This window comes from Hypomesus nipponensis, chromosome 17 (genome assembly GCF_054491055.1).
Source record: "Hypomesus nipponensis isolate SF chromosome 17, ASM5449105v1, whole genome shotgun sequence".
In the NCBI taxonomy this organism is placed as follows: domain Eukaryota; kingdom Metazoa; phylum Chordata; class Actinopteri; order Osmeriformes; family Osmeridae; genus Hypomesus; species Hypomesus nipponensis.
The window spans coordinates 21720430-21733919 of record NC_140377.1 but is presented as its reverse complement, the minus strand read 5'-3'; the positions used below and the strand labels follow the sequence as shown (position 1 = coordinate 21733919).

Genomic DNA, 13490 nt, shown 5'->3' with positions numbered 1-13490 from the left:
TGGTTATTTGTTCTACATATTTATTATTACCAACCTTTCCCACTGTATGTAGACATGTACAATGTATGTAGTTCAAGCCTTCATATAGTTATGTGTTTGCTTCTCAATTTGCAGACAAAACAGTAGTGCGTCACAATAGAACAGGCTGTCAAGATATTCCCAGTAAGCTCAATGTCAATCTTGATTATCAGAGCAAATATTTATCATTTCTATATCAGTTTAATATCTGACAAAATGGAAACTTATTTCAGCATTTATACAGTGCGGCTCAAAATATTTATCCTAAAGCTATAGACATAACTATTTCAAAATAAATCAATTTTTCTATTAATCTTACAGTGATCCTGCTGTACGTCTTATAACAAAGTCAAGTTTTTCCCCAGAATGTTATTCGTACGGACACTTACGGTAGTACACATAACAAATCACTAGTATATGTACAGTATATTTACAGGCTCAAGTTGCAACACAACCTGGTGACGTCACCGTGGGACTCCGTTCCTTCTCAAGGCACTTTTCCAGCCGGCTAGTATGATTGTGCTGTAGCCGCCATCTGAATAACATCATTCCGAGACACGAGGTAGTTGAACCACACAGGTTTCATTCAGCCCCTGAGGCGACAGTCCTGCAGGGCTGCGGCTCCACAGGATCGCCTCAGGCCAGGGACAGCCTCCCATCTGGTTTGGCGAGGCTGATCTGGTCGCCGTGGAGGCAGAGAGGGCAGAGGCAGGTGGTGGGGTGCCTCATGCGGGTGGGGGGGTAGAGGCCGGCCGTGGGCAGGACACCCGCCCGGGGGTAGGAAGGCTGGGGGAGACGTAGGGGGTCCAGGGGCCTGAGGGGAGGCGAGTACGGGCTGGGGGGCGAGGAGAAGGGGGAGTACAGGTGCAGGGGGAGGTGGGGGAGGTAGCGGTAGGGGACGCTGGCGGCGGTCTGGGTCACCATGACGACACAGAGGCTGGGGTCCAGGGGGTGGGGCCAGCTCAGAGAGTGTCTCTGTCGCTTGTCTTTCATCCTCCTGTTCTGGAACCACACCTGGGCAGGGGGAGGAGGTGGGGGGAAGAGGTGGGGAGAGGAGGTGGGGGGAGAGGAGGTGGGGAGAGGAGGTGGGGGGAGAGGAGGTGGAGGGAGAGGAGGTGGGGGGAGAGGAGGTGGGGGGAGGAGGTGGGGGGAGGAGGTGGGGAGAGGAGATGGGGGGAGAGGAGGTGGGGAGGAGGAGGTGGGGGAAGAGGAGGTGGGGAGAGGAGGTGGGGGGAGAGGAGGTGGGGAGAGGAGGTGGGGGAGGAGGTGGGGAGAGGAGGTGGGGGGAGAGGAGGTGGGGAGGAGGAGGTGGGGAGGAGGAGGTGGGGGGAGGAGGTGGGGGGAGGAGGATGTGGAGAGAGATAGAGTTAGATGAAGCTGTAGGCCCCCATTTGAGGGACATTTGCAGATATATTGAGGCCGCTATAGTGAACCAGAGTCATCTGTGATGGGAGGGATGTGCTCCAGGTGAAATTTAGATGCTTTGTGTATTTATTGCAATGCTAGGACACCCTCTCTGTCCATCACAGTCAGCTATTATTAGCTTAGTAACTTCATGACAAATGTTAAGCTACATCTTAAAAATAATTCATTCAGAATATCGTGCATTGCACGTAGTTCAGACCTATAAAGCATATGTCTGTCTGCAGGCCCCAAGGCTGAAGCTGTATCTCATCTTTGACCGTACCTTGATTGTAGTCTCGGGAAGATTCAACGCAGTTGCCAGCTCGCATCTCCGCGGTCTGGAGACGTAGCTCTCCTTGCAATACTCCTGCTCGAGACGGGACAGTTGCTCCCGCGTGAAGGCTGTCCGGTGCCGCCGACTGTGGTCGATGATTGAGCTACGCGGACACGGTTCCTCTTCTCCGTGCGTGGTGTTCGTATGGCCATCGGTGGGGACCGATGTTTCTCTCCCCTCTGCCACTAAACATAGTGTCGAAAATGATCAAATTATCAACGGTTGAAGGATTCATTTTCGAACGGGCAATATATTTTCTATGATTAGCCTACCAATTGGTATCTGCTTGAAAGGCTACGTTCAAGTCTCTTTATCTGTTCAACGTTTCTGATTTAACCAAATTAGTGTTTCTATTTACATGAAATAGATTACATTAAATATCACGCTATAGTCATCAAAATGAAAAATAGACGTTTCAATATTTAAAAGCGACTTACGCATAGTTCCTTGAGTTGTGTTTATATTTCACTCCTTTTTATAAGTCTCTTTCGTCCACTACACCCTCCTGTGCAAATTCGTGTAATTCCAAAATATATATATATAAGACTGTATATAATTGTAAATTGGATATATAGATCCTATTGCCGGTACAATCCAAGTTTGGTAAGGACAACGTTGGTCTCTCTCTCTCTCTCTCTCTCTTGTTGACACACACTGCCGACCTGAGCCAAGTTCGTTTACAGGCAGAAGATGAGTCGCTGTGTCGCCCCCTTGACCCCCCCTCGCTTCGTCTCCATTCTCAGTCTTTTATATCTCCCTGCCCGAGCCATCTTCTCCTAATGAGAGACGCGCACTATCCGCGAGGCGCCGCCTGGGCGAGTACTGCGAAGGAGGTGTTAAATTGTCTTTGGTCTCCGAACCGTCTTTGTACTTTTGTTATGGAGAATTAAGATCGACCTCCCTTGCTGTCCTGTCACTGCAGCCTCCCCAGTGAGATAGACCAATCTTCATTGTTCCGTGGCGTTTGATGTTTATATTTTTGGAAGTCAGTCATTAGAACCCTGATGTTTGTAAAGTGCGCGGGCCCGCAGCCTAAAGTGGAGAAAATAGGCCTGGTTTAACTTTTAAGAAATGCACTGGACAGACCCTGTTGTTTAAAATGACATATTCAAATAATGTAAACATGGGGTTGAAAACACCAATGAACGTTTACACAGTTTTCATCGGTGCAGATGCACGGTGACTGATTAAAACAGGCGAAGTGTCGCCTCGCCCTATCTCAACAACAATCTCCCCAGTGTGCATTGTCTGTCCATGAACAAACTTCAGCTACAGCAGTCCTTTTTGTTTGACAGGTTACAGTGGACATGATCAGGACATCGCAGTCTAATTTCCTGTCTAAGGAAGGGTTTTCTTACAGGCTCTGTTAAAAAAAAAAAAAAGCTTTATTTTCAAAGAGGTTTCTAGATGTCTTTTTTGCTTTGTTCTTGTTAGTATAGCTTTTGTATACACATCGAATAGTAGGCTTCCTAAAATTATACCCAGAAACATTTACAAAAGTGGGGGGGAAATAACCCAGCAATCAGGCGACTATACGCATACATTGTCGCGCCAGTACCTTCATACTTGTCAATTGGGAGTTAGTTGACTAATCATTGATAATAAGTGGATTATGTTTCATTAGAAAAGATTATCATACAGTATAAATGCTTAATCCTTTAATCCTTAACTTCGAACCCATTGGATGTTAAAGGTAGCCTCACTGATAAGGTAATGATGAGCCTGCCAACACAGCCTGTCATGAGCTTTCACGCATGACCCTAATGGAAAGCACAATCCTATACATCCTGAACATATACTGACATTTCCCAAACAACAAAATAACCCATACAGCGCATGCATAACAATCTTTAACGTTGGCAACATGCTCATTAGGAAATGTTGAACATGAGAAACATGTTTTCTTGACATAGCCTATCTCATTCCACAAATTATATTTTATAGTAAAAATGTAATTATAGGCTATGGGTATTTTATTAGACCAAAGTCTGGCCTCCGGGTATGACAGTTTGGGGCATAGACCACAGCCTAAAGGTAAGGAAGAATCTCTGCGTCCTTTTGTTCCAATCCCTGTGCCAATAAACGTTCACCGGAGTAGTCATGGAAACGTGGACGAGAAAGTAGATAACTGATGTGTCAGCGTGGAAGAGACAAACCAATAAAAAAAACGTGCACGATCTTGGACGTAGTGACGGTGTTACGTTGTCGGCGGACCACATTGGCGCTGCACTGATGATGGCTGTTAAGTAGCTATCGATGATGTTTGTATTGTTATAGCTGGTCGCTTTGATCATATGACCTAGCAACGGCTCCTAAAAGACTGCCTGCTTACAATAGGTGTCATATTTGACGCCTTCAACAACATCTTAAGGACTATTGTTTATCGTTCAGACATTCAACAATACATGCTTTATATGTTATACAAATTAGGCTATCTCACATCAAAGGGATTTACTAATGACCGTTACAAGTTCATGTTGACGTGATTTTTTGGGTGTTGGAATGGATTTGGGCAATTTGGCCAAATGTCTAGATAGCCTATCATTCCTTTTAAATCATGGCAACTGTATTCTGAGGACCATATTTCACATTTATACATGCAGACTGTATAGGTTGGCTAATTCTACATTATTGACATGCATTTCTTGCACAAACTAACATTATTTTTTGCTTTGCGATTGTTTATTTACGAACTTCTGAACGAATCTTTACACACAGCTTTTCAAAAAAACAAAATAGAATATTAAGTTTGTTTCAGAGCTTTCATTGAAGACATAGTTCTACAAGCTCAGCAACATCACAGACGTTCCAGAAAAGTTACACCCCATCCATGACAGATCCTGTTAGCAACAACAACGTCGCGTGTCTGTGAAGGTCTTTGCATGTGTTATATATTTTGTAACATACATGTCTCCGCGTCGTTAAAGCCGGGTTTGTGATATCAAAATCGACCACTAAACCGTTGGAGACTGTTCTATACGATTCAGACTAAACGCGATTCTTATTCAATATCAGACCAAATTATATCCTTTGCCCCCGTCGAGAATGGTGGAAGTAGAAAAGAATTCTTGAGCATGTGCCAATCCTTCTCCCTTCACTGAAACTGGAGTTTGTTAATTTAACGATGGTTGGCATAAGTCCATGCCCCTCTCTCTGTAGAACCGACACAGATGTCTCGATGAACAGGGCATGCTACACTGGCGTGTTATTCTGGTTGTAATCGAAAAAATAAGCTTGACACGCACATACTGGGTAATCATTACAGTACCACACTTATTGCTTTCTGTCGCCTGCCCTGTGCACCCCTGGCAGCGCAAATTCCCAATGAAGTTCCTTTCCGTCCTTGGCAGCTGTATACTGTCTTTGTATCCTAAATCACAAAAACGTGATACTGCAGGTACAATGTCAGAGTATGTCAATACAATACATTAATTTAAACTAATGTATACCCGAATGGAGAAACGTCAGTGAAGGTGATGCAAAATAACCAACTTGTCTGTTTATCTTCAGGCATGATCTTTAAAAACGGTAAAATAGGCCTACCTATGTCTTAACCATTCTCAGTATTTTTGCAGTTAACATGTTTCTACTTCTCATTTCTATGGCTTATGATTTTACCTTCAAGTTCAAGTGGATTGTCCTTCACCATTCAAATCAATATAGGGAGAGGAAACGGTAATATGAAAAAAATCATAATAATTTGTTCTTGTCGTCCTCCAATGTTCATCTGTAGGCCAGGCTGGCACCTATATGACCATATTGAGGTAATTACGCATGGCATGTATAGAAAAAATCACTTTGATTTAGAAACAGTTAATTTGTAAAATATTGAAATTTCTTATGATTATTATTTTTGAAAATAGGAATAGTTGTTGCAACGTTATTATTGTTATTATAGCGTTTAAAATATGTGTAACAAACTTGTCCCAATTTCTAAATTGCAAGTTTGATTTGGGTTACTTAATGTCGGTAGAGTATCCTGCAAGTATACTGAGATGTTATTATTTGATTTAGTTGATCATTGATTGAAAACCCTTTTGTTCTGATATATCCCGAATTGAAGTTATAGATATAGGCTAATTGGAAGAATAAACAATGATGGAACTTCTACGACTTTCTTCACAGACCTTGGCTACGTAACTTTAATATCAAGTCCTCCTTTAGTTGACATTATTTTATAATTTAATGTTTCATAAAACAATTCAAGTATAGTCTAAAGTCCTTTTTTTAGAAACATATGCTGCTTGTTTATTTTTCTGACATGTATTTAGTATAGGGAAATGTTAAAGTGATTAAATTATATTGATGGTATTGTATAAAAAAGCCTTATACGCAAAATATTGTAAGTCGTACTATGCTATGTTTCAGGACTATGCCTTTTACCTGCCCTGAATGCACGTCTTTGCATCCATTAGCCACAGGTTGGACTGAATCACTGCACATTTTTCGTGCCAAAGTTATAGAAGGCCTTAATCCAGACTGACATTATAAAACGTAGATGAAAGTGTGTAATGATTCGAGCCGGAGTATTTACAGAGCCCAAACTGAAACCGAGCGCGAGGCACTGCCTGGAACTGCGTGGGAATTCTGCGCTGTAAACGCCTTTATTCCTTTGCGTTTATTAGCCGGGCAGAAATCTAAACGCCAGTCACAATTATCCGACAAGGGCTCTAGTGTCTGTACCAATTCGGCCATGGTGGTCATCATTAGCACCGAGGAAGTGTGTTTCTCAAAACAAAACCGATGATATATCATTCGTAATATAGTCGCATTGTAAATTTGAAATTTGTTCCTGCGGTTACAGATGTTTAGAAAAGGAAACTCGTCTGACATTACGTTATATATAATCACTTTTAGGCAATTCATTGGGCACAAATTCCCAATCTCTTTCTGTTTAGTCTGTCTCCTTCCAGTTAGATATTCTGGTCAAGCATGATATTACCCTATGCCTTCTGCATCAGTGTTTTAAATGATAGTTCATGATCCTCATTTTGTTCTGACAGGGTTTATGTTAAATGATTATGTTTTTCTGGCAGAACGTAAAATACGTTTTAACATTACATTAGTCTGATTTTGCACCTTTCTCTGCTTCACCATGGAGACTAGCTGTGTAATGTCAACCTCGGGTCGTTATCAGTCAGTAGTATAATGCAAGGACCATGTTTGGATTAACCCAACATTTAAGCAAACTGCATGGAGGATGTAAGATAGCTACTTCATCACTGGTTGGTTTTCGGTCATGAGGAAACTGCCTAAAACAGCAAGAAATATCACCATGGTCTTGTAGAGTTCAGTTGGATTTCAGCTGGTGTCAGATGTGCCCAAGCGCAAGAGTTGTTGGGTCTCGCTATGTGTCATTTCTAAGGGGAGTCGATACCTTGTCCGAGTCCAAATTCAAACAGTTCACAGATATATTATCTTCTGGGTTAATGGTCTAATGATAAAGATTGTGCTCTTCCCGGCTTCATTCAGCACGACGTGGCAGTGACTCCCTAATAACCAAGGTCAAGGTTATACAACCAGACAACTCCCCTTTCGTGTTCCTCATTCACAAATAACAACAACAGAGGCTCGGATGGAGAGAGGACTCTAAGATGTGCCAGGACAGGGATCAAGCCCTCATCTTTTGAAGGGCAAATAATAGGAACTGGAAGATAGGGGCCCGAAGCCTCACTCCACACCCCACACCTGAGCATCATTAATGAGGCACACTCACACTTAGGTGGGTGGTCTGAACAACATCCAGGCAAGTGCCCAACCCAATGTTGTTATCCCAGTGGACCAACCGGGTCTATTTACAGCTGGGCATGAAGGAACCTTTTGTAGAGAGTAAATACGATTGTGTGTGATGTAAACTTTGAGAAAATGTCTCACAAAATTCATGGTTGAGAGACGGTCTTCTGATTTTATTATACGCATATGTCGGCAGTCTCATGATGTGACGGATGTTCCACCACTTGGCTGGTAAATAATGTAGCCCATTTTGTCAAGTTTTTTAATGACCCAGTTTCATGTCGATTTCAGAATCGACAGTGCAACGTTATAGTTTTGTTTGATCAAAAAAGAGAAGTAAATTGACAAACTTTCTAAACAATATTTCATGTATGCCTGTATCTAAAGGTCAATATGACCCATGTCGTTACGCTTTAAAGTGATGCATTTGGAAGCAGTTAGGTGCATTTATGTAACCACGTAATTGTCACTCTCTCTTGCTAAAGTGTTTTAACACTCCATACTTTTTGTGGCGGGCGGACAAAGAGGACATTTGGAATAAACAGCCGCTAGTCACTAGAATAGGCTACTTCAATTTCTTCAGTTTCACGACTTGATTTCACACACACGTTAGATACTCCTTAACTTAACTCAACCAAGTTTAACGAGCTCAACAACCGTAATGAACTATGTTTTTCATCTGTATTATTCTATTGTTTTCTTTTCGGGGACAGTCATAATGATAATCAAAGGAAAACTGGAATTTGCTAACGTAGTCTGGGCCTACATTGCACTCACCTTATTCATATCGCATCGTAACAAAAGGCTTCTTTTTTTTTTTTTACAATCGTGTATTAGAAATAGCACAAAAGAGACTTCTTAGAACCATAGGCTTCTGCAGACCAAATAGTACCAAGTTCAGAGCTATGCATAGATTTATTCAGATTTACATATTTCCTTTACGCCTTAGGCGTATTGCAACACTTTATATTTCGAAAAACGAGCAAAATTCGAGGCCCTGAAGGCTTATATCCATAGTCAAGTGAACATTTTGAGTGTAGATATGAACATGACACTCACAAACAGACTAAACAAGTTAACAATCCCCTCTGGTGATCGTGTACCATCGTCCACAATCAAATCTTATGGCGATACGCGTCCACCTGTCAGAGGGCATCCTGGAAATGGTTAATGTTGAACGCCGCCCTCAAATGTTTTAAATGCAGGCCGAATATTTCTGAAATATGTATCCTATTATATATGTATCCTATATAGGCCACAAGCCTATATAGGCTATTCATCGTGTGATTATCAAACTTCATGAAAGTCTTAAACAACGCTGAAATTGAGAACTATTTGAGATGTTGCTTCCATTTCTGACTAAGGCTCAAGTAGAAAGTGTATCAAATAATCAAATTTTCAAATAAGCCAATGCAAACGAACACCTTTTATCCAATGAGGGCTAATTACAGTCCTCGAGAGCGGTATGTGCGATTGGCGTCATGAAAAGACAGTTTCATCAATGTGACAAATTAATTGCTTTTGAGTCCTCCTTCATGGACCGTTGTGCAAGCAGTCGCGAATTCGTTCAGACTGTTTGTATCCACTGTTTGCATCATGCTTGCTATTAGTCTACTGTTGGTTTCGTTTGTGGCCTATCGTTTAGTCTAAAAGTTGGACGTCAGTTGACGTCAGCGTCATATGGTTTTTCGCTGACAAATCGGTATCCATCCATGTACATAATACTTTCGTATCGATTAAATTTAGTTGTGAAATGGTGTAGTCAACAATGTTGTACAACGAAACAATATCGGCCTACAGCCTTCGTTTTATAAAAAAAGGTCCGTGGTTATTCCAACCACATTATTTTTTTCAAATGCTTGACACAAATAATGGGTTTGATGTAGGGCCTATGGAACAGTTTTAAGTACCAAATATGAGATATTATAATACAAAAACATTCACTTGTGCATTAGCCTACCATTCATTCTGTTTTCTATCTTCCATATTGCCCCTTCTCACGTAACATACATAGCAACGATGCATATAGCCTTTTCATAAACAGTTAAGACTTACCACACTATCTTAGTTCCTTGGATTTTGCGCAAATGTGCCTTTTATTCTCGTAGCGAGAAGGAATACAGAAGTGTGCGTGAGCTAGTCATTGGTACTTGACCAGTGGGCTCAGGAAGTGTGACAGTCAGTTTTATTACGGCATTTCCTTGGTACAGTAGCCACTGTGCGTCAGTAAATAACGTGTGGCACGGGGCTAAAGCTTTTCGCGGCGCCAATTTCCAAGCGCCTGTTGCCAAAGATTTACGCATTGACTGCCAGGGCACCAAACACAAAAGCACCGGAAGAACACATTCATGATTCCCCTCACACCTCATGTAGACGGAGTGCTGAGTAATTAATGCCTTTAGGTGAATAATTTAAAAAATGAAAACCGTGTATCTGTTAACGTGAATCGTGTGACAGTAGGCTATACTCAGTACCCGCTGCAAGGATTGAGACAGCATTGTTATGTGTCGTCTGCGGTAGCAATACGGTGTGGTATGTGTGTTTGTGATAATGACACATAGAGGCCGGCGTCTAGGCCTTGAACTTCGGCACATTTGCTCAGGGAGGGTCTGGTCTGCGGCGGCCTCCTAAACAGAGCCTTCTGGGCGGGCCAGACTCTAAACATTAAACTTGGCCTTGACCTTGAGGGCCTATAGTCTGACCCCTATGTTAAGAAGACTGTCCAGGCTGCTGTGTGTGTCGAGGCGGTGGGGGTAGGTGAAATGAGTTTTGGACAGAATGATATATTGAACCTGAATCTTGATGATTAGGCTACTTGATGTACTTATTTAAGTCCAGCCAAACATACAATCTATTTATTTCAGTCCAAAAAAGTACAAAACATGTACAAACAAGCAGTGTAGTCTTCTGAATTCGGTCTTTATTTCGACAGCATACCTCAATAGGAACTTGGAATAATCATCAGTCCGCCTGACTTTAAAACCAGTTGGCTAGGAATTACGCTTTTGATTGCGTTTACAGAATTGATGAAACTCAAATATACCATACATACATTTTCTCACTTTTAAGATCTACGTCTGTAGATGTGTCGCATACAAGGTACAAGTGTGAATTTCTGAAAGTTACGTTTGTGTTGCATTAGCTACATAACCAACATTAGTTGACAACTAAATAGGATATGAAGACTATGCGTCTCTCACGCCGTAAAACCAAGCAAATGAACCCCTTGCTTTTCTTTGCACCTCTCAACACAATATTCATAAATTTAAACCCATCAGCACAAAAATGATCAGAGAAAAAAATCACTTGACATGTCAGCTCAGCAAAGCGCTTTGAACTTCAGTCATATTTTACAAATCTCCAGACCCTTGAGTCTTTCCATAAATCCTCTTTACGCTTCCGTCTGTAATATGTTTTAGCCATGAATGATTTTCTAAAAATACACATAAATTACTCTTTAAATGTCTAAAGCACTGTTATTTTATAAATCCACATTTTGAATTTGTGGAATATTGGCACGTAGGAATATCATGTTATGATTTGCAATACTTTTACAACAACGATAAACTTTCTTCATGCATTTGGCACTCCGAAATTATAAGTCTTTAAATGCGTCTATAACCATTGGGAAATATTCCACATTTAACATAATCTAATTAAAGTTGAAATCCAAAAGGCATCCGATGTAACTTAATCTTTTGGTTTCTGTTTTAAACACCGATTTGGTTAACAGATTTGTTTAACAGTATAATATAATTTTTAGATATGTTTTGTGTGTATAGTCTTCGTTCATAAAGCAAGGAACGCATTTTGTAAAATACAACCAAAAGTATTGGTCAGAATAATAGGCTACTAATAGTAGCTAATAGTAGCCTATTGATAATACTTAGTATCTTTGTAATGCTATAATTATTTTTAGATATAAATGTCAAACGTGTTTTTCTTTCAGATAGTTGTGGATATAACTGACCGTTGAAATATATTTGAGTTCCATAGGTTTATTTTTGTGTTAAAATACTTCTATTAGCTTAAGAAAAAACACATGGAGGAATAGTGTGTCAAAACTAGAAGCTCTGCTCTATACCAGAGCAGGGAATTGAACCGTCCGATGTTCACCAGTGTTTGAATAATCATTTTCTACATTAGATTGTTCTGTATTGATTAGGCTAAATGTTTTCAAATTGTATCTTTTTGTAACAAGTATACTGTATGGACTGTTCACGGACAAATCTATGTAAGAATGCATACGTAAAGCACTTGAAGAGATGGAAATCGACAAATATGCTGATGCGCGTCTTGTGCATTTTCTTCTAAGCAATAAAAAATATTTCTTTGACTGACATGTCCAAGAAGGTTTTCATTTCGTATGTCACGTGATGTTGTCATCATCCAATGGAGATGCGCCATTCCGTGCCCTGGACCGTTGCGTCAATGCGGCTGTGCATGTAACCTGGTGTCCCTCTCCGGACTTGGGTCTTTGCAACAGAATCCTCCGTCCGAATGGTGAGCGTGATATGACAGCCTCTTTGGTCCTGAATCCTCGCTGGGCGGACACGGTTATGTTTGTGTATGAAAACAACTTGGATGATCTAAACAAGAACATGGAAGGTCTGGTTGGTAGCGGCAATTTCGCAGCCAACCAGTGCAGGAATCTGATGGCTCACCCCGCTCTAGGGGGCCACCCCTCCAGCTTGGTGCACGGCTCTGGTTACCCCGGTGTGGATGTATCGGGCTCCAACTCAGGAGAAGCGGGCAAACAGTGTACCCCATGCCCCGCGGTACCCCAAGGCTCCTCCACAACTGCCTTACCTTATGGCTACTTTGGGAACGGCTACTATCCCTGCCGAATGGGGCGGGGTTCGCTCAAATCCTGCACCCAGCCCAGCGCGCTCAGCTACTCCGCAGAGAAGTACATGGACACTCCGGTCACGTCTGAAGAATACCCCAGCAGAGCTAAAGAGTTCGCATTTTACCATGGTTACCCCAGCCCATACCAGTCAATGGCGAGCTATCTGGACGTGTCCGTGGTGCAGACTCTGGGATCTGGGGAGCCTCGCCACGAAACGTTGTTGCCGATGGACAGCTACCAGCCGTGGGCACTGACGAACGGCTGGGGAAGCCAGATGTACTGCTCCAAAGACCAGAGCCAGGCAGGACACCTCTGGAAGTCTGCACTGGCAGGTAAATATACCACAATGTGCTGTGCGTAATGACGCCACAGAGTGCTGTTAATTAGCTTAATATTCATGAAATTAAATGTCCAACGCAAAGTGATATTAACGCTCGAATGTAGAGCCTTTCTTGATCGAAATACAACCCATAGTGGACAGGCCATCGTGTTCATGTTTGTTATATCGTCTCATTCATTTCTAGAAACTTACGAGAGCATCCATGATGGTTAGTCTCATCCATTGTTGGTACATGGTCACGAGCGTTAATGTGTCAAGATGTGGGCATATCTTTTATTGTCATGTCAAAATAGAACGGTTTCTTCTTACATATTAGTTATCATTAGCCTAACGGCTAGGAAGTCCATGCTGTAGAATGTACTATGAATCATCACCCATCAAGCAATTGTAATGCAGAGAAAATTCTTTGTCATCCATTACAGATGTTGTGGCCCATCAACATGACGGAAACTCCTTTCGTCGCGGTAGGAAGAAAAGGATACCATACACCAAGGTACAACTAAAGGAACTGGAGAAAGAGTACGCTGCCAACAAATTCATCACGAAAGACAAGAGGAGAAAGATTTCGGCTGTAACCAACTTGTCAGAAAGGCAGATCACGATCTGGTTTCAAAATAGGAGGGTGAAAGAGAAGAAATTTGTGGCCAAAGTCAAGAGCAACGCGCCGTAGACATGCTGGTTTGAGCTAATCGATTCGGACGCTAAAGGGACTTCATTGTTTTTGGTGCGTGATGTGACTAAAAAGCGAGAGCTAAGATAGAGGAATTGCACCGCCAATTCCTTTTTAACAAAAGGAGAGTTTACCAACGAAC

General features: G+C 41.9%; 2 protein-coding genes across 2 annotated transcripts; one reads left to right on the top strand and one right to left on the bottom strand.

The window, feature by feature from the left end:
- Nucleotides 1-654: 654 nt before the first annotated feature.
- On the bottom strand, nt 655-2197 carry eve1 (even-skipped-like1). Its single transcript, XM_084677671.1, has 3 exons — nt 2194-2197; nt 1706-1941; nt 655-1032 (listed from the first exon to the last, which is right to left on the bottom strand). The coding sequence occupies exons 1-3, from the start codon at nt 2195-2197 to the stop codon at nt 655-657; spliced, it is 618 nt and encodes a 205-aa protein (XP_084533797.1).
- A 9806-nt stretch (nt 2198-12003) lies between these two features.
- hoxb13a (homeobox B13a) lies at nt 12004-13484 on the top strand. Its single transcript, XM_084677790.1, has 2 exons — nt 12004-12670; nt 13101-13484. The coding sequence occupies exons 1-2, from the start codon at nt 12004-12006 to the stop codon at nt 13346-13348; spliced, it is 915 nt and encodes a 304-aa protein (XP_084533916.1). The 3' UTR covers nt 13349-13484.
- The last annotated feature ends 6 nt before the right edge of the window (nt 13485-13490 follow it).

Bases quoted from the DNA above. Each gene is read 5' to 3' on its own strand.
- eve1 (XM_084677671.1), bottom strand. The intron at 1,033-1,705 runs GTACGGTCAAAG...CCCCCTGCCCAG, and splicing joins TTCCCGAGACTACAATCAAG to GTGTGGTTCCAGAACAGGAG.
- hoxb13a (XM_084677790.1), top strand. From the start codon at position 12,004: ATGACAGCCTCTTTGGTCCTGAATCCTCGCTGGGCGGACACGGTTATG. The intron at 12,671-13,100 runs GTAAATATACCA...CATCCATTACAG, and splicing joins CTGGAAGTCTGCACTGGCAG to ATGTTGTGGCCCATCAACAT.